This window comes from Motacilla alba, chromosome 2, assembly GCF_015832195.1.
Source record: "Motacilla alba alba isolate MOTALB_02 chromosome 2, Motacilla_alba_V1.0_pri, whole genome shotgun sequence".
Lineage (NCBI taxonomy): Eukaryota > Metazoa > Chordata > Aves > Passeriformes > Motacillidae > Motacilla > Motacilla alba.
This window is the reverse complement of record NC_052017.1, coordinates 80,134,903-80,156,445: the sequence shown is the minus strand read 5'-3', so window position 1 is coordinate 80,156,445 and position 21,543 is coordinate 80,134,903. Positions and strand designations below refer to the sequence as shown.

Here is a 21,543-nt window from a genome sequence, read left to right as displayed (position 1 = left end):
GGACTTCTGAAAGAGCCTTTTTAGGCTTCTGAAGGGTTTCCAGTCCTCATGAGAATCTGCATGACTGACTAGGATACCGTGCTCAGAGAAAGCCAAGGGAAAAGTGCAGTATGTCAGCTGTCCAATGAAGAGATAGCCAGGCACCACAGCGAGGTCTGGTCTGTATTTAAAAACAACCCAATAAAACCCAATTGAGCCATTTTAACTGAAAACTTAAGCTGAACTGATGTGCACAAACTCTCTTGGTTTGATTTTAATCAGGCTGATATTAACTTGACTTCACCAATCAGAAGCAGTTTGTGGTTAAAGAGATGTGAATCATTCATCCTGAAATCGGTTTCCGTGCAGAGAGCTGTGGCAGCTTAAGTGCGTTGTTTCCAGAGAAGAGGGTTGCCCTGCCACATCCTTGACCTGGGGGAAGGCTCTCACCTGGGCTCTCTGCCGAGCCATGCTGGTTTCTTGCAGCTTCCATTTTTCCAAGCAGGTGCTTGTTGCCCTTTTACTCATTGTTGATGGGCTCTCTCACACACAGCAGCCAATGGCATCTCCTGGAGCCGCTCAGTGCCTCTTGCTCACCTTTAGCTAATTACCAGTGTCACTTTCATTAACATAGCTCACAGCTGCCAGGATTCCTTCCCTTCATGCCATCCCCAGCAGCACACTGCTGCTTTGCGCTGTCATTTGGATTTGGGAAAATCTAAACCCCCACATGCAGCGCTGGGTAAGAGCCTCATTGTCACCATCCTCCACAGAGAACTGCTCTCTTCCCATCAAGTAAAACACTGGCTTAATCTTTAATTCAACACTGTCTTTTGAGGATCACAGCCCCTGCTCAGGAACAAAGTGAGCCTGACAACAGTCAGAGGCAGAAGATGAAATATTAATCCATGCTTCCGTGACATTCAGGCTGGATTACAGTAATTCCCTGTCTGCAGGCCTCCCAAGGCCGCCTCCTACAAAACACAGTTTGTACAGAAGCCAGCTGTGGGATTTAACCACTGCAGACAATCAGCCCACCTCCCAGACTCCAAACCTGGGGCTTGTCTGGAGACCTCTCTTCCTTCTTTATCTCCAGGTATGCTCTTCAATTGCCACATGCAGATCACATTCACAACTGTAGCTATTTTTAGTCACTAGAAAAAAATCCCAGGTTCAGGACGTGTCAAGTTAAAAAAAAAAAAAAAAAGGGCATAAAAGCTATAAGTATGATAGCAAGATTCTACAAATATGATAGACTATCACTCTGGCTCTTTCTCTCTTAAGGCCATCATCCCAGGGCATAGAATATGTGTTATATGGGTCACTCTTCTTTTAGGGCATCGAATGGCATTTCCTCAGGGCAAGATTTAGTTAAATTGGAAAAGCAACAACATGAGGCCATAGTGAAGAGCTGAGTGTTGCATACCAGTCAGCTCAGATCTGACCAAAGTCAAGAGAATGCGAGGCTGAATGAGAGAAAGAAATCCACCACCACAGAGGGATATAGCTGAAGAAAACACCGAGGGAAGAAAACAGGTTAAAGCCAAGCTTGCCATCTGGTATTTCCATAAGCATCAAAGATGCAACTGTTCCTGTGCTGGCAAGGGTTGGATCTAGTGCAGGGCTTATTCCAGTCAGACTTGCTTATTGCCTGTGTGCCTCAGTCTACCCCTCAACTGAAGAGAAATATTTTCCTCAATACCAAGTTAATGCATAAGGTCAGCTCTTGGTTATCAGGTAGTGAGGGAAAAGGATGGATGGGAAAATCCACAGAAATGAAATCGTGTAACGAAAACTGTGCCAGTCAAGCAAAGCAAGAACATGTCATCTCTTGGCTTTGGAAAACCACACAAAATTCTTCAGAGATGGCAGAGGCAGCTGGGACAGCAGGGGCCGGAGTGGAGCCTGTGGCAATCCCAGTGGCAGTCTTCAGATGTCAGGTGATGGTGAGGCTGGACACATCCAGGACACAGACCATCTGCTGCTCATGGCTGGAGAGTGGCTGAGTCCACACAGCTTCTGAAGACAAAGAAGGGCAACAGTGCTCATGCATTCCCTACAGTACAGATAGATAACATTAAAGGTGCCCTCCCTCAAAACACACTTAAAAAGTAGACTTCCCTCTGAGTAACAGGAAGCTTACGATGCTCTTGGCCTGTTTTTTCCATCAAGTGATTTCCTTAGGTAAATGAGTATTTGCTGTATAGGAAAGCTTAGCCTAAAATGCAAGACTAAGAAGGTTCTGCATCATATACCACCATCATGCCCTACTTTGCTGAAGAATTCCAGCTTTTGAAGATTCCAGTGGGCTACTTAAGAGATTTATGAAGTTATGAAAGCAAAAGTCAGGTCCGTGCAGTTTAAAAGCCATAAAATCCCTGTGTTGCCATTTCCCATTAACTGGGTTCTTTTGAAAGCCTTGTGCCAGCTGAGAAGGCACATCTGAGAATGACACTTAAGGGGAATTTAAATGAACCCAGGGCAGGGAAAAAGAGGAGGGAGAGGTGGCAGTAGCAGCCCAGCAGCAGCAGCAGTAAGTCTAACAAAACCAAGATCTAATTTAACAGTGATCATCCCTCACACAGTTATCTAAAAATCACATTAGCGTATGGACATGAATCTTCTTATAGAATTATGGGTTTACACTTACCCAAAACAGCCTTTGGACTCCTAGACCCAGGGAGGAGTGAAGAAATTCTTGTGGCCTGAAGGTCTCTCCCTCAAGCCAGAGAAGGCAACACTGCTCATGTTTCAGAGTAGTGTCAAGAAAACCATAGTGGTGGGAAGGAGTTGAAGTGGGAATTCTTGAGAACCGTGCTACACCCAGACCTCTGCAGGAAGGTCTACACCTGCAGAAAGGTCTACACCTGTGAAACATTTTGAGAGCCACTCATACCTTTCCTAGGATTCCTTGCACAGTGTTTCTGCTAATTTCAATTTTATCAACATATTTCCTTTGAGAAAATATTCACTGAGTGAATGCTGGGATGCTGGCAGGGCATGTAGCTATTTAAGGGCTTTTTCACATCTGTTTTCACAGGCAAACCCTATTAAATTGTAACAATAAACCACATGGATTTTACTGGTAAGCAATCAATTTCCATGAAAGATAACAAAAGCTTTCACTGAAATGGGCTAGAGATCCAAATCCCTTAAAATCTGAGTCCGTATTATAAGCACCACGCTGCAGGCACTGCAGTAAAGAACACTGTTTATTGGGTGCTCAGGGTGTGGTTTTCTTAGGTTAAGCATCACCAGCAGATGCAGTCACATGTGATGGGGTAACCCCACACACTTTATGCCTGCTGCAAACTCCAAACATATCCGTGGTCCAGAACAAAACACTCTTTTTGCCTTCTCTTCCAGCAGCTGCTTACCAGCACAACAAGCTCTCACAGACTCTCCTGGTGGCTGAATGCCTCTGGTCACCAGAAATGCCTCATGGGACTCCCTGAGGTGCCTGGCCCCCGAAGGTGGTGGTGCAAGGCAGTGTCCTGAGAAGTCCTCCAAACTCCCACGTCAATAACACTTGGGGATAAACCTCAGAGACCCTCACCAAGGAAGGGTACTGAGACCACACTCTGGTCTTCCATGCTGGCCTCTGGCTAAGACCAAAGGCTGTCCACTGCATCATCCAGAGAACTGGCTGGGACAGAACAACACCAGGAGACTCACCTCTAATAAAAAAGGATCTTGAGAACACTTAAAAATGCTTTCTAATACTTTGTAACACCTTTTAGGCTTTGTTGATGCTCCAAGGCATCAACATTTCCAAGGTGCATTTCTAAAAAGGCTCTAGCATTTTCCTCTCAAAATATCAAGGCTAAAACAGCTCAGTTGCTGTAGCCTCACACCATTGATTTCTATTAATATTTTCCCCAAATTCAGTTCATCAGCTAAACCATTCCTCAGTGAATTCACAGAAAAGGCCCACCTGATGCTCAGCATCCGCTGGCAGTTTTAGGGAGTGAAGATAGAAGCTCAGCTTGAGTCCTCTCCCGTGGATGCTCTCCCAGCTGCTGCTTTTAGTCACCCCCCCACACCTGAGTAAGTTCCCACCTCTAAGCAGCCTAGTGCACCACGAAACAGTGCCAGTGGCTACATCAAACTTAATCAGTGGCTTTGCAAGGCACAGGCAGGAGTTGGGCCATTAAGTGTCATAACAACCTGTCTTCGAGAGTGGCAACACTGGGGAGCGAGAGGCCAGCAGATGACACAGGCTGTTAGACACCACTGCCTCTCGGTGACTCCAGGCACACAAGGATTGAAGATTTTGCTTGAAGAAGCATTTCTGTTAAGTTTGCAGAATAAAAACAAATTCACCTCTCCTTTTACACTTGAAGAGCTTCTGCTGCACAGCTGATGAAAGGCAAAAAGGCTTCAGCTCTATGGTTATTAATGCCAGCAAATATGGCTAAAGAAAATATACAGGGCTCATATTCATTCCTTGTAGCTTGGATTACCTATTAGAACTACAATGCTATCAAAGCGATGTTCTCCATTTACATTGGCCCTAGCATTTCACCTTGAGTACAAATGCTAAGCTATCAAAATGGAGTGCTCAAAATGAATATGAAGGTGCCATCTTTACTCAGCCACCTTTCAGAATACTAGTACTGGGTCACTAATGCTATTTAGAATTGCTTCTCAGGGTAATTGGTACAGCTCTTCTTCCTCAAGTGCTGTGCTTTAATCTTTTCACTCTATAATCTCAGCAACAGAAATATTTGTATTTTCAGAACATAAAGCACAATAAATCGAGAGTGAAGTTCTTGTTTGATTCTGACTATTGAAAGCATTTCAATAGCACCTGCAGGCTGAGCTGACATCTTGCCAATTGTTCTGCAATATCTTGTTTGATTATAGGCAAAGCAACAGGTAAGCAAAAGAGAAACTACAGAGCAGTAACCCTGGGACTGGTTTTGTAAATAAACAAAGGATATAATTTTTAAAACATACATTTATATATAATGTTTATATCATTCCTCATAAAGGGGCTGTGGTTGTGCTTATTTTTTTTTTCTGCTGAAACAGACTGTACACCTGTTTACTAGTAAATGAAAAATTAGGATTTTTTCCCCTTAGTTATTAAAATTAGATATACTGAATTATACAACGTGTTATGTTTAGATGTACATGCACACCTGTGTGTTACAACAGCGATTCCCCCTCCCCTTCTATCTCATAAGCTAATTTACTCTGAAGCATTTTATTCAACTGTTTTCAAAATAACTCATATTCTCACTCATATAATCTTTTCTTCTAAACTTGCTGTTCCAGCAAGGAGCACTGCACAGACCTGTGCTCCTTCTTCTAAGGAGCTCTGTTGAATTGCAGTCCCCTATTTTTCAAATCATGGGGCCTACACAACGATAGGGTCATATTTTGCATGACAAATTTCATTTCATACCCTGAAGCCAGAGCTTCATAACACATTTGTGAGTCAGAAAAAAGCCCAGAAATCAATGTTTAAAAAGTGGCTTAGCAGTGACCAAGCTGCAGAACTGAAGATGGGACACAGCTGTGTAACACCAGCATTCCTCTGCAGAACTCCACAAACACAACTCACATAAAGGAAAGGATCTGCCCCCAAGTCTTCTCTACCACTTTCCAGTTTGATAGACCTTACAGTGTTTGAAAAGAGGGATGTTTGGAGGTCCTAATTTTTTTTTTACCTCGTGTAAAATACCTAGTTTGACTCTCCAGTCCTGCAAAATAAATCTGAACTTGCCTTAATTCCTTGGAGAGTATAACTGAAGTTAACAGGACTATAAACACAAAGCAGAAATCCTCTAAAAGACCGGCGGCCTGCATGGGATGGGAAAATATAACCTGCCTTGAAGGAGCCTACACCTGTAGGAATCCCAAATCTCCCAGGGGACATCTGCTTAGATGACATTGGTAACCTTTTCCATACTTTTTCATGTATAAATTCTGCCTTTTAAGATTCGTTTTTATCCTGCACCCGCTAACAAAGTCATTCTTATTGCAAAGGATCAGCCATCAGAGAGTGACACACACAGCACACCACGACAGCCAGGACAAAACCAGGAGCATGAACAAACTAAACATATGCATTGAGGGGAGAGGAATATTATGGGTCATGATAAATACTCAGATCAAGCTCAGTGCTTTCTTTAAGTATTTACCTTAGCCACTACTGGCTGGTGGTGAGCCAGCCATCAGCATGCAAAGCACAGTTCTAACACTGGGAAGTTTTCAGTGTGGATGTTGTAGGAGCTCTTTGGGGCCACGAAAAGCAAAGTCTTAACCAAGATCCTCATAACAAGCTCAGTTGACAGGCTTATTTAAGGCTTCAGCCTTTCATTCCAAACCCCTCCAGCTGTCACAACTGCCACATCAGCAGCAGGCTAATGTTTATTATGTTCTGGGTAATAAATCAGGCCCTAAAAGGAGAATTCTTGCATTTGGTATTCATTATCTCTTGTCCAGAGGGAAGGAATTAGGTAAGGAATTAGCTTCTGATGTGGGTCTTTTTTATTAGCAACTCAGATGTAACACTAGCTACCTGCAAAAAGGATGTTAAAGGTATTTACCCAAACTGCAGGTTCCAAAGAATCTGATCTCCTATTGCTTAATACCTCTGGGATGAATGAAATCTTACATACTAGTTTTTAAAACTGACTGTTCTCTCATTGTAGGGACATACAAACACCCACACACAAATATTAATTAGGCCTCAGTTCAACTAGAGTATGCTTTAGTTCTACATCTTATATCCACATACATGCTGCCTTTTGCAGTGAAGAGAGATAAAATATATTTCTTTATGCTTAACCTTGTAGGTTAGAAGAACCTTATTTCTTTATTCTTTAGAAGAATTTATTAAAATGTATTTGCATTTGCAGATTTCCCTCATCCAAAGGCCTCTTCCATGCAAAAAGATTCAAGGACATATAGATTTACAAATCAAAGAATTGTCCTCTCAGTATGTAATTAGGCATGGGGAATTGAGGTCACCAAGCAGCATAAGAAATGGCCAGTGTACAGTTCTGAAACAATATGACAGCTCTGCTTCTTTTCTCTTATCATCCTCTAACAACAGCTTTACAGAGCACAACTGAATCCACTTCTGTGCTGATCCATTTACTGTTCTACTTTTAATATTTAAGGCTTTACTTCTCCAATCACAGCTCCTGTTCACCGCTGATCTAAATACACCAGAAAGTAAAATGAAGTGTGCAACATTCCACTGGCATGTGCCCCAGTCTGGTGGTCTTCAAGAGACAAAGCTAGATGATCTTTATCTTCCTCAGAGATACCATTTGAAAAATTAAATATAGCATAACATGAGGTGCACATCTCATCTTAGAAATAAGGCTTAGAAACAAGGCTTTTTTTTTTTTTTTAATAGCAAGTGAAGTTTTCAGTTAAATACATTAGGTTCACAAGTAAGCATAAAACAAGGAAAAAAGGTGATGCCTCTCTCACTTCAGACCCAAACACTGGCACACTTGGTGCAATTTTACTCCAAAAGGCATTGACTATGTGGCTTCAGTCACACCTGAAACATGAGAAGATATTTCTCATTTTGGCTGCTACCAGCATACAGAAATAAGTGGCTAACTCTTGCTTTTCATTTTAACTAACTCCACTGTTCCATATTTTAAAAGGCACTTCTGGCTTTAAGAGAGAAGCCAAGTGGGTTCCACTGTGACTCTGAGATTACCTCAGTTGGCCAGAGCATGGTGCTAGTAACACCAGGGCTGTGGGGCCAATCCCCCTAGGGGCCATTCACTTAAGAATGGGACTCGCTGGATCCTTGTGAGTCCCTTCCAACTCAGAGTATTCTGTGATTTGGAAACTGTGATCTCATTGCTGTGCTCTCCAGTTCCCTCACTCCTCTGTGTGTAACAAAGGGATGTCACTATCCATCTTAACCTGGTATCAGACACCCATTGACACCTGAGCAGCTACCACACATGGCTTGTAAGAACCCATTATACACACCTTCATAACCTCCGCTTGCTTCTCTGCCAGAAAGGAGGATAAAAGCTATTATGCTGAACCAGCTTTAGTCAGGACAATGTGAGACTATACTGAAGGTAACACAACCTTACCTTACTGACACTGATGCGAGCTGCAGTGTCATCAGCAGCTAACCAATTTTCATAATCCTTAAAATCACTGTGGATTACTAATGCTTTTCTTTTTCTAAAGCTACGAGTGACCTATAGAATGCCAGACACTCATGTTTTCTAAAAATACCTCCAATGTAAGCTGGACACCATATTATGTTACAGGGCTTCTTTCAAGGTCACTTGCAAGATCTATGCTTGCCATGGCTTTAGTATCCTTAAATTCAGTTTTGTCATTGACAGCATTCTGTGTTTTGCAAAAAATCATCACCAACCATGCATGCCTGTGAGCTCCAAATAGTAATAAATTCCATTCCCAGAAAGGGATATCATATTATTTTTCTCACCTCTGATCAGCATTCTGAAGGGAAGGAAAACAGTCATTGCAACAGAAATTACCGCTTTGTTCACAGAGTGCTTTGTCAAATACAAGGCACTCCACCTCCCCTCTCAGGCCTCATATCTGAATGCTAGTGCTTCCATTTTATGATTCAAGAAATAGTATACACTAGCTGCAATCTTTTCTCTGATAGGGGATGAAGAAAATCAATAAAGGCACATTCTTGAAGGAGACCCAAAACCACAGGGACAAACAAAATACAAACCTCCACCTTCTTAAGAAACTACCTTTACTAATTTTATATAATAGAATCATGCACAGCACTTACCAAAGGTTACAGCTACAATGCTGATTAATTTTACCCATCTGCTGAAGAAATCCCATTAATTACTGCTGCAGACTTGACTCAGTTTCTTCTTGAGCCAGCTAGTCACTATGATCTGCATCCTTATATAGCAGATAACATTAGCTGTAACCAGCTATATTTGAATGTCTTTATCTTGTGAGAGGTTTGTGTGCAAAGAATTTAAATTAAAACAGAGATTTGTCTTAATTCTTTACATCATTGAAGCCTCTGACCAGCAACACATCTCCCTGTTGCAAAAGTAACTGCATCCATACTGACATCTCTATATTTTCTAAAATGCAATTATATGTATTAATCCAGCATCTTAAAGCATTAGCTTAGACTTAAATATAATTTTAAACTAATTATACCCAAATCTGGGGTGGACACAAGAAGTGGCTTATAAAGCCAACACCTCCCTCCCCCATGAAGATGGCCAGTATTCAGAATAAAGTTATTCCAAAGGGATAAAAACGTATGTCTGTTCATTCCCTTCACTTTTGTATGGAAAACTGCTGGGAGTATTTTCATTAAACAGCCAGGAGCATACAATAATCACACTACTGTGGAAAAAAGTACAAGACTTCTGTTTCAAGGCATTCAGCGACAAAAGGGTAGATCATACAGTTGCCATAGAAGTAAATAATTTCTAACTACTAATAACATTTGCAATACTGCTGATAAGGCCATGAAACTTGGAGTAATAATGGACAGTGCAATCAACAGCGTGCCCGACATCATGCACATGTATTTTCCCAAAATTTTAATGAAAGAAGGTATCTTTTGAAAAATGTAGCATGAAAAGGAGGCTGAGAGGAGACCCTATTGCTCATCACAACTATCAGTAAGGAGGTTGTAGCAAGGTGGGGTTGGCCTCTTCTCCAAGGTAACAAGTGACAACATAAGAGGCAATGGCCTCAGGTTGTGCCAGGAGAGGTTTAGATTGGATATGAGGTAAACTTTGTTCACCAAAATGGTTGTCAAGCTTCAGAACAGGCTGCCCAAGGAAGTGGTTAAGGCACCACCCCAGACGTATTTGAAAGATGTAGGGATGTGGCTCTTAGGGACTTGGCAGCGCTGGGTTAATGATGACTTTAAGGGTCAATGACTGTAAGAGTCTTTTCCACCTTAAACCATTCTACAACCATGTAAGTGCAGTCTAAGTATGTAACACTGCAATAGTCCCAGGGCAGTAGCCATCACCTCTGCACTGTATCACACCTTCGCTGCATTATACACACACTACACATGCACTACACATGGGATGCCCAAAGTATCACAAAGGGCCCATAAACACTGCAGCAATTTCTCCACACGCTTCAGCAAATTACTTGTGTTATGGCCTGCATTGTGTAAACTGCAGCTTTTTGAAAAGCTTGCCACCTCTTCTGATTACAACATGTGCTTTTTCTGAAAGACTAAAACTTGCAAAGCAATGGAAAAAGTTACATTTAGTTTCCTTTAACGTCCTGGTTTATTACCAGGGTTAGATTGTCTAGTTTCACAGGGGCTGAGCAAGCATCTCCAATTTCATAGTGGAAAACAGCAACTCCCATTCTAGCTGGTAGCACCTACTTTTTATTTTACATGAGACTGGACTATTCAAAACAGCTCATCCACTGTGTCATAAAACTTCATAATAAATTTCACTATCTATAAAATGTTGATTAGTCATGCAGCAATCTGTAATAAAATCCCATAAATGCCACAAAGCTGCACCCTGCTGATTTACATTGCACTTACAGAGAAAAAAGAGCCCAATATATAACTTCATGCTTTATTGTTGCATTATTGCCATGTTGACAATTACAGCAAATTTCTTTTGCAGTTATTTCAAGGTAACATCTGAACATCTCCTGTACTTATATGCTATTGCAACATATTTTAAAAGTATCAATAACCATCAGTAAGAAATCCAGTTCACCAGTTATGATTATTTTGGAAAAGGTAATGCTTTGGTAAGGACATCTATGTATAAACATGGATACCTCCCAACAATACGTAGCTTTCATACAGAGGCATTTTTTAATCATATAGGAATTTCTGCACTCTAAAAGCCACTAAAGCTATCTTAAGGGCCATACTTCATTGTACAAACTTACATATCTGTCTACGTGATCAAAGACAAAAATCAGGTATTGTCTATATATGCTGTATATATTGCATTAATAACCAGAAGCAGTAGTTTGCAATTTGAAAGCATCCATACTCTTAACTTTTACTGTCAGAATGGAGATGTGGTGTGGCTTTCAAAACTGTTTCTACCTATTACAAGACATGGAGCAGAGGTACCCAGCCCCACCTCACCGTGTGCCTTCACACCGAGGTTTAGTTTTCCACTGCAGTCAGTGGAGCCAAGAGTGATTCAGCTCATCCTGAAAGACTCTTCCCTTTGGGCAATGGTGACTCTCCTGACTGCACCACCACTGACTACACTGGGCTCTAGACACTGTTTCAGATGTAGGCAGAGCAGGAGTCAGAGCTGAATCCCACCCAGCTCCCCCTCAGGCCAGCAGATACCAGAAGTGACTGCGATGATCTGCTCCATCACTGACACAGCACACGGAGAGCTATGGCTGCACCACCAGCCACCTCCTGTCCCACGTCTGCAAACATTCCTGCCTGCAAATCATCTCCTGCAGAGATTCCAAGAGGCTCAACCTTATGAATGAGTTGCTCAGGTGTGAATCACTTGTACACTCATGAACAGCTACAAACAAGGCCTCTGCTTCAACAACATCAGAAACAGAAAGCAGATTTGAAAAGTTACGCATATTCTAATACAGAATAATTCTTACAAACAACACTCGTTCCTTAAGGCAAGTATGGTTCCTAATCAAATTGAAAATAAGGACTGCATATGTAGATTGTACATCCTTCCTTGGGCTTAGAATAAATATGTCCATGCATATTATTTGTAAAACATCATTTCCATTTCAAGCCTGCGAAGAGAAGGAAATGTCAGGTCCCTCGCACCCACACAAAGTGAAGTGCTCCACTTGTGAAATGGGCAATATTTCCCATTATTTTGTTGCTGTTGTTTTAAATCAGCTACTCAGGAAGTAATTATTAAATTTGAAGAATTTTTAAAAAATAATAATTTCTAAACTTTCCTCACTGTTTTTTAACCATAAATGAACTGGTAAAGCCACAGGTGACCTTAAAATTTCACTGATTTGCCAGATGAATGGCTGCAAAATTAGTTCTCACTTTTCTGACATCATTAGAAACTTTATAAAACTGGAGGCTTTATAAACCAAATGCTGTATTGTATTTATAGTCAGTTAAAAACAGAAGGACACTTTAAAATAGGTAGAATGTATAAAACTTTTTTCCTGGTCTTTACAGAGGTGAGTTACAGAAGGAAAATGATAGAGCTAAGTGATTTTGAACTGAGAAATCAAATTATTTAATTACCTGATAAAAATAAAATGATCGCACTATATGGAAAAACTTCCTTTTTACTCCCTCATATCACTACTGTATTCTAGAATAAGAAGACTAGGGGAAAAAGTGATGTACAAAAGAGATTAGATCATAAACATATTTACTAATGGTACCTCTTAATTTCAAAAGGTGATCTCAAATTCTAAATTAAAAAAAGGATTTTTGACCAACTTATTTTAGGTTCAATACAGAGGGTCATGAACACCTTCAGCTTGTTATTGGAATGTGAAATCATCTCAAAAATACAGCCCCCAGTGAGACCCATGTGATTACAAATGAGTTGTCTACAGCAGCAGTGTTCTTGTAATTCTGATTTCTCTCTCCTCTCCATTCCCACAGACCACCAGAGGGAAAAATCTCAGCAAGACTGTGCGAGTGCCAAGGGGTGTAAAGAAGATTCAGTTTGATCTCTGCCCACTTGAGAATGTACGAGGGCGCAATCATCATCTCCCTGGTTGAATCTAGAGGGCACTGGGTGTAACACTGTAGGATACTGAAGGCTGCAAGGGTTCTACAAAATCAAGACAACCACTGACACACCAAACAAACTCCCTCCAGACAGTAAAGGTACCAGTACAAAAGGGCTGTTCTTCCTTACTGGCTTAGCATAAAAACTACATTAACTATCTGCTACTGTGAGTCCACAACTAACAGTACAAATTTTAAGCCCATTAATCATATTATTCATACAGAAGTTTTTATCTTGGCAATAAGAAAATCTTATAAAAAATCACCCCTGATCAGCAAATACTCAATACAGAATTTTCCATCTGGGATAACAAGTGAACAATGTCTTCATTCTTATTAACCCTTGAGAATTAAAGTAAAAGAAACAGCATATTATTTTAGATGTCAATTTTACAGATTTGACAGTGTGAATACTAAAGGGTTTTTGTCTTCTCTTGAAAACATTCACTGAGAGCAGGCTGGCAGAGATCCTGATGGGGAGCTCACTTGCGAGGCTGGTGGATGTGCTGTTTGACATGCTGTGGGTGAGGAAGCTTCTCCACAGAAGGATGTGGTTTCTGATGAGCCACCTGAGCTGCAGCTGGAGGGAAGTCCTTATCACCCTGTTTGAAGAACACAGCAGGAAAAGTTTAAGGAATCTTAAACGTGTACTTTCCAGTTAAAATTGATGTAAATTCTAAAAAATGTGAAAATCAGATGAAAATCAATGTTGCATGTTACTTTGGGGTCCCCTGTACACATTCTATGTTTTTATTTTTATTAGCCAACTTCAAAATTTTTTTTTTGCAAGCTTCACTTCTTCCAGTTACACACACTATCCAATAATAAGGTATCTTAATGTGACTCTAGGGGAAAAAAATCAAAATATTCCTATCTTCAGATGTGTTTGGTGTCCAAGAAGCCACTAGAAAGAATACACTATTTTAAAATTAAGTTAAGGCAGCACGAAAAATACCTGCACAAAAAGCCTGCTGTAGGAATCAGAGTTGTAGAATGGCCTGGGCTGGAAGCACCTTAAAGATCATCCAGCTCCAACACCAATACCATGGGCAGGGACACCCTCCACTAGACCAGGCTGCTCAGGACTCCATCCTGAGGGATGCAGTAAAGTCACCTCAAAACCTTCTCTTTTCCAGGCTAAACAATGCCAGTCCTTTAAGAAGAAAGCAGGATCTAAAACTACTTACGTCTCAAATCTTAGGGATGGCTGGCCTTTATGTTTAAACATGCTCTTTTAACCAGGTCTGCTAGTGTTAGCTCTCAGGTGCTGCTGCTGGGCAGTCTCAGTCCAGGTGTAGCCCATATGTCACCTATTTACCATTGCCATTGCTAGGGTTAGTCCCATGAGGCTTTCAGAAAGCAACAGGAAACAAATACTACCAGTGCTCAGTGACAGGGGGACAAGAGCACCACAACTTCCCCCTGCAGAAAGTGGGACAAATATATGCCAGAAACTCTGGGCATTCCACTGGCTCACAGGGCAACAACCTTACATTGTTTTGTTTTGGTTTTGTTTTGGTTTTGTTTTAATCACCATGTTAACTTGTTACATTTTATATTTTTTCTCTACTCCAACTTGCTTCCAGTGGTCAAAGATCTGCTCTCCTCAGACTTGACATTTTTTGTCTTCTCTGATGTTGCCAACTGCCCATTCCTTAGGGGCTAAGGCAAATGGCATCAGCTCACTCTTTCCTATGGGATCTGACACAACCACAGCATCTTACAGTAAACCACACTACAACCCCCAGGGATGTAAGGTAACCAGCACATAAAGCCATCACATAAACCCTGCCACAATGCACAAATTACTGATCACATGATTAATGGCTAGTTAATACTAAGGATTTACAGGTCCTGCCTGCTCTTAAGTCCAGGGAATAACACCCTGAATCCCAAGTACCTCAAGGCACATATGGCAGCTGAAACACACTGTCTTCAAGCATGTAACATTACAGGCAGGAGGGTTGCTCCTCATCACAGATCACGCTACGGCAGCAGTTTAATATGCAGCTGCTTCCAAAGGAAATGAATACAGTAATATCTAGCTTAGATACAAAAAGATGATCCAATAAACTTAAAGTGCTAAAATTCAAAGAAAAACGGTGGAAATAATTTCAATGAATAATTTCAATTTCACACAAACCCAGGAAGAATGCTCAAAGGGCCTTACATGAATATAGAAAACACAAAGTCTGTTCTCACAAAAGAGGAAGGGGTATGAAAGAGATTAATTTTGCTCTGATTGGAGGTAATTCTGAAAAGCTTACAGTAATTTCACTATGATTGAAAGAAATTTACTGATAATCTTACCCTAGCAATGACACCGGAGATGAACACTGCTGGCTTAGGTGGGCTGAAAAAAATAAGAGGGATTATTTATATCAGTTATTTAGAAGGTAAAAATGAAAAAGAAATCACACATACAATGCAAAAAAGAAAAAAAAAAAGTGGAATTTTTGGAAACTGATTAATGTTTCAAACAGACAAGACAAATTTCCTCTTCAAATGACTGTTGCCTTAGTAGTACTTACTGCAGCCAAAACCAGACCTTTAGGTTTTGGCTGCTATTACTTCACATTGATTGTGACAGAAGTAAGAGACTAGTCCAACAATACTGCTTCTTAAAGCTGTCTTTGTTTGCATATGTTTCTTAATCCTCTAATTTTATACATAAACTGCCAGCAGTACTTTAGACTTAGTGTATTTGTATTGCACAATGAAAACTGTAGCTGGACTAAAGTCACTGCCATGTTAGAGAATAGAATAAATTTCATGTTTACATCTGTCAATCGAACGAATGAGGATTCTGAGTCTCAGAAAGAGCAACAGACTGGACTGTACTTTAAATCACAGATTTTCAAGCAGGTAGTCCACTCTATTACAAGAAAAAGAAATGTTCCTGTAATCAAACAAATATTAAAAAACATAAAGCAAAGCCTTTCCTGGTATCTCATTTGCAGACCCTCCATCCACACCAACAGCAATAGACTCTCCACAGCCAGAGTTCTCTGTAGCTTGGTCAGCACAAGCCATTGGTTTCCCTGGATCACTGACTGACCACCTCTACCTGGAGGCTACAGCACAGCCACATCCAACTGCTCGCCCTGCTGGCACTGCCAGAGTCTGAATTACAGACACTCAGCAACCTTAGTGCCTCCGGGGCAAGTAAAACCACACATCTGCATGGAGCCTGCAGAAGGGCTGGGACCTGGAGCTTCAGAAAATCTCCACAATAGAGGTAATTGTCCTGTAAGAAAACCATGCAACCTGAGGCACTGCAGAGGGAAGCAGAGTGGAGAGCTGAAGGCGTCCCTCCCCCTGAGAACATATGTAACTGAGGACTCAGAGCAGGTCCATTAACCTGGACCACAAGAAGGGCTCTACCCTGAGATGTTACAGCTCACAAGGCTGGAACAACACAACACACAAATCAAATGACTTATTAGAGGAATGATAGTGATTACTATGGTGCACTTTACAACTACTCAGCTTGTAAAAATTTATTAACATGATGTTGTGTGAAGTTAAGCTAACAAGCAGCACAGTATCAGACTTGTTATAATGAACTCATAAATATTGCCTGAGCTCTGTTTAAGTCATGGTATTACTACTCAGTCTCTGAACAGCCTGGTTATTTAACAAGGCTCAGCATCCCTCCTAGAAATTTTTAAAAAGTCAGAAAGACAAGGTTAGAAAAAAAGGAGAAAGGAAGAGAGTTCTGCTCTAAAATACTTCCATGGAAGAATAACAGTGATATTTCCTGCCATGAGAAATAACATTTTAATAGCTGTATTAGACTTTTAAAATCCAATTTTCTGTCAGTACAAACTAATAACAAGCACAGATCAATAGCAAAACACTTCCATTTCATTCTAATTATACTGAGCCAATTAGTATGTTACAGTCTGCATGAGACTTACTGGATGCTGAATAACAAACTCAAAGAAATAACTCTGACTGAGAAAATACAGATGTACTGCAGTGGCTCAAGGTACAATTCACACACTTACACCAGGACATTATAAAGGAAATGAACAGTAAATGGAAAAAAAAAAAAAGTATGGCAATTTATTCTTCAACTATACATGGAATCTGGCTTTAGTCACACTCAAAGAAACTGTTTTTTGCTTGACACTATATTATTAACAATACTGGCTGGTGAAAAAGTCAAATCAGATGGATTTTTTTTTTAATATTCTTAACATGACCTTTCAATGTTCATTATGCTTGGATGATGCATGAAATTCACATCAACATTTCCCCAACACAGCCTGTATTTGCTGAATGTGCCATGAGCTGTTCACCAACTACCACACTGTATTACCTGCTGTGAAGTTCATAATCCTTATTTTAAAAACAAGTGCAATGTTCTATGTCTTTGGCCAAAAATGACAACCAGAAGCAATCTCCTGCATAATAGTCATTTTGAACACATCTTTTACACTGCAAATTACACAAATCTTCTTAGAAACCCCAGTCTCCTGTTGAAATGTCATGCTATTAATATTCACAGGGCCCAAACTTGCATGTGTTAAGCCTCCCAAGTACATGATAGAGCTGGATATGGTCAGACTATTTGGCAGATTTCTGTACTTATTTTAATTTAATTGTATGTTCTTTTGTCTCAGGAATTAGGCTGAATATCCTGTAAAGATCATTGTCATTTTTAGGTAGGCTAAAATCCAGTCTGAGGTTTATGCTTCAGGTAGTACTTCAGAAGCAGCTAGCACATCTTTATAAAGAGGACAGAAGTCAGCAGTACCATTTTCCTAGTAAAAACTATATTTTTCAGACACAAAGCATTTATCTTGAACACTATCATGACATAACATATTCAGCCTTGTTTGTATGCAGTGGGTTCTATGACTATCTTTAGTTACACTGCCTTGGAAACAGGACACTGATTAGGGCTCTCCCACAGGTGTGTGGTAGGTACCAAAACACCCCACTTAGGGTCCATGTGGCACATTCTAGGATAGTGCTGACACACAAAGAACAACCTAACAGGAAATCAGAGTTGCAAAAAGTATCTACTCCCAGATGCAGCTGGAACAGTTTTCTTGATTTTCCCCCTTGTTTGTCATCTCCATGGATTTTTGACTGGACTGTCCCTGCTCCATACTAGATTTCCCACTTTTAAATGGAAGAACTAATGGGAATGCTGACCCAGCTTCCAGCTCAAGTGACTCCACCCTCCAACCACAAAGATCTTGCAGAAACCCTGGCATTTGTTTCTGGCTGCCCCAAGATTCCATGATCAGCTGCAGGTGCATATGGTAATGAGGCTTCACCTCTCTATTTAACTTGTTACACAGGAAAAATGCTTCACTCCTACAGAAGACATACCAGCTTAACAGGAAGCTCATTTCCATGCATTATTTATCCTGTAGCAAGGAAAAAGGCCAAAAGGTGGCCAGAAATTGGAATGATTGAGTATGTCCGTATTTATGTCAAGCCACTGGCTTTCCTTATATTTTTACCAGATTACATTGTTTCAGAAAAAATCTTAAAAAAATTAATATTATTCATTATCTTTGATGATCTATAGAACCAGAACCTGGCCAGAGCATATATAATCACACATCTATACTAATGAAGAATTCAACAGATCAGAGAAAGGCCTGCATAATCAGTCACTGATTCACGCTTTAATTTCCTTCCTAATGAGAGAAATCTTTCCACAGATGAACTTTGTCATAATAAATTCAATCTCTACTGCCAGACTCCCAAATCATGGGCTTTTGTGGACCCAGATTAGCTGCCAGGACCATAACTCTGTAATTGCACTGAGACATCTACTGGGATTGCAGTGTTGCAACATCACTCATTATCTTTCCCAAGAACTTTCTGAAAATAGAAACAAGAATGGAGAACAGGCACAGGCTATCATTGCTACATTCATAAAACACTTTTAAGTGCTTTAAATTCTATTGGTGTTTTATACAAAGCACAACCTACATTTCCAGTATTTTGTAAGCTGGGATGGTTGTTCTGAGGATATACTTAATCTGATGAAAATCGGTTTGACAGATGTTGTTTTGAAGATGCAGCATTCCTTCGTCTAGGCATCAGTAAACAAGAAAGCAAAAAAAATTATTTTCTGACAAAACCTGATTTCGTTTATACATACATTATACATATTTAATGCATATATTTATTTGAATTTAATGAATAGTCACAGCTGATACTGTGTAAGGAACACAGTTTTGTGTTTGCCAAGACTGGTTAGTGTTTGTGTCAATACTTTCAGAGCAAATCCTTATTTGGTTCTAACATATGGAGAAAAAGAACACATCTGTTATGATCTAAGTGTTCAGAGAACTTACCCTGATTTTACATGTGCAATGCTGCACCTGTTTAACATCAGATTCTCTACTGGATTCATTTGTCCTGACTGTTCGAATAGAATAGATCTCTACTATTCCATAATACTTAGCTCAAATAAGACCTTTATCTGACATGGAAGGTAAATCACAAAGATGAAATAACTTGCAGAGATCATTAACTAGATGAAACAAGGCACTAATAATACTAAAATCTTGTGCCTTCATCTTAGAGGGATCGGTTGAACTGAAGTATGACGACAAACACAGTGACACAGGAGTTACTGTGAAATCTCCTAGAGGTCACAGAACACACATGGGGCAGATGAGTATTTATCCAACTCCATTAAAACAGAGAACCTGACTAAATCAGTTTTCTAATTCAATAGGGAAATTTACAGTTAACTGTATCTCTAGCTATAAATGCAGTGAACGTGTGCACATACGTGCAGAGGCTGTGCATGGATGCACACAGAGATTACACACATTCCCAGCTGTTTCAGAGTGGTCCCAAATGCAGAACAAAGCAGAGCACATTGCCGTGGGGGGGGGATGAACACCTGCAGCCACTCTGGTGTTTGGTGCACCCAAATTACCTACTGCATCCCCTACCTGATAGGATGGAATGGATTTAATGCTGGCTTCCAGCAGAAGTTTGAACAGCAGATCCAATCTGGAGGAAGGACTGTGAGCACTGCTCACAGTGCAATCCAAACCAAAGGGCTCCATTCGGAGTTGACAAAACCAGGAAACACCCCCAAGCACCGTTGCTGTCCACACAAACGTAAAAGCTCCTAAAATGGGAAGTGGGTCTCACTGCAGCCAGACAGTGCAGAAGGTGAGTGCCCCATATACACTGGTGATCAGAAAAATCAAAATAACAAATCAAGACAAAGAAAGAATGAGAGAAAGCAATAGTAAAAATAGTAGCTCACAGTATACCTCTATTAAAATATGGTATTCAGACCAGGGACACCATAAGTGAAGAACAAGAGCAAAAAACATAGATGGAAAAAATAGCTGAGAGCACAAAGAACCCACATAAGAAGACAGACGAAAACTCTTAGCATACAGTGTACAAAGGAGAAGGTAATACTGCTCTCATCTACCTTCGTTACAGTATAAGTAGAAAGTGACAATTGCAGAAGACCATATTTAAAATTATTAATAGCAGATACCTTTAAAATAGAATTAAATTTACAACCTCCTGAAAATAAGGCATCAATCTCAAAATTTCCACTACGCCAACATTCAAAACAGTTAGCCTACTTTAAAAAGGACAAAACTACACAGATGAAAGGCTTTTGCAAGACTAGATGATTTTTTTTGGTCAAAATATGTTAGAGGAAAGTTAAATCATTAAAACTGCATTAAACAATCATTCTAGATGGAATGACTCATATTTATCATTGAAGAATGGGAATTATTCATTTATCTTTTTGTATTAGTGGGAATTAATGGTATGTCTTAACACTGGTGATCACCTTTTGCTCTTATAAGTAATCCTGGCAAACAGATATATGGAATCTACAAATACATGTTTTTCAAAGACTTTGGAACCACAAATTACATCATAATTTTTAACTATCCAAGAATAATGCTGGAGTTTGCGACTTGATGTTTCCTTGTTTTAATGAAATCATCCACTGGCATGTACTGTGACTCATAGCTGGCCTATAGCTGTGGAAAGCAAAGGAGCAATTTCTGTGACAGGCACAGAGAAAGCAAAGGAGAAATTCCTGCAAACCAAAGAGATTACATCACAGCACCTGGAGCTGCACGCAGCTCCCTGACTCTTGAGGCAAAGGCAGCACACAGACAGCATACCCTTGCCCCTCCAGCACCCCAAAACAGCAAGGACTTGAAAAGTGAGCAGAAGCTTCCATCAATCAGCTTGCCTTTATTTCCCTGCTCATTTCCAAATAAACACCATTCACTTTCCTCACAACCAACTTAGGCAAGCAAAATGGAAACCATGTATGCAATACTATGATCTGCAGTTACTCATTGATCCCCCAATTGCTCCCTAATGAGAGCAAGTTTTGTGGGTTTTTACTTTTTCCTGGCATGATGTACACTCCATGAACAGGTTCCCCAAGTATCCTGAGCAGAATTTCCTTTTGAGTGAACAAAATTTCCTACTTTAATCCTGCCCTTCTATTTCTGCAATTGAAAGTATTGTGCCCAGTTGCTCAAATCATTCACCTTAATCTTCAAGGCTGTTTGGGAATTTGTATTTTCTGGCTATGAAACATGAACATTAACTTATCTTAGTTTTCATCTAATGCTTATCGAAAGATGTCCAGATATGTCATTACAGGGGTGCTTATTTGAATTTACAGAGTTGCCTTTGATTTTGGCATTGTCTGCAAAAATAAATTCTGAAATGATTAAAACCATACTGAGATGATTAAAATCACGCTTCTCAGCAACAGAATAAAACTAACAAGCACCCTGCTCATCAGCTTGCTTGAAATAACTTTCTGTTGGTTATAATACGTTTAGGTTATTAATTTTCTGGACAGAAAAGTAATAATTAGT

At 40.1% G+C, this 21,543-nt stretch overlaps 1 protein-coding gene across 1 annotated transcript in view; it reads right to left on the bottom strand.

The window, feature by feature from the left end:
* Nucleotides 1-12,882: 12,882 nt before the first annotated feature.
* The window catches only part of LOC119696891 (death associated protein), a 50,565-nt gene continuing 41,904 nt past the window's right edge, over nt 12,883-21,543 (bottom strand). Inside the window, exons 3-4 of the mRNA XM_038126789.1 lie at nt 14,990-15,032; nt 12,883-13,281 (exon numbers count right to left, since the gene is read on the bottom strand). Coding sequence (XP_037982717.1) covers nt 13,162-13,281; nt 14,990-15,032 — 163 coding nt within the window. The 3' untranslated portion in view covers nt 12,883-13,161. The remainder of the gene's footprint in view (nt 13,282-14,989; nt 15,033-21,543) is intronic.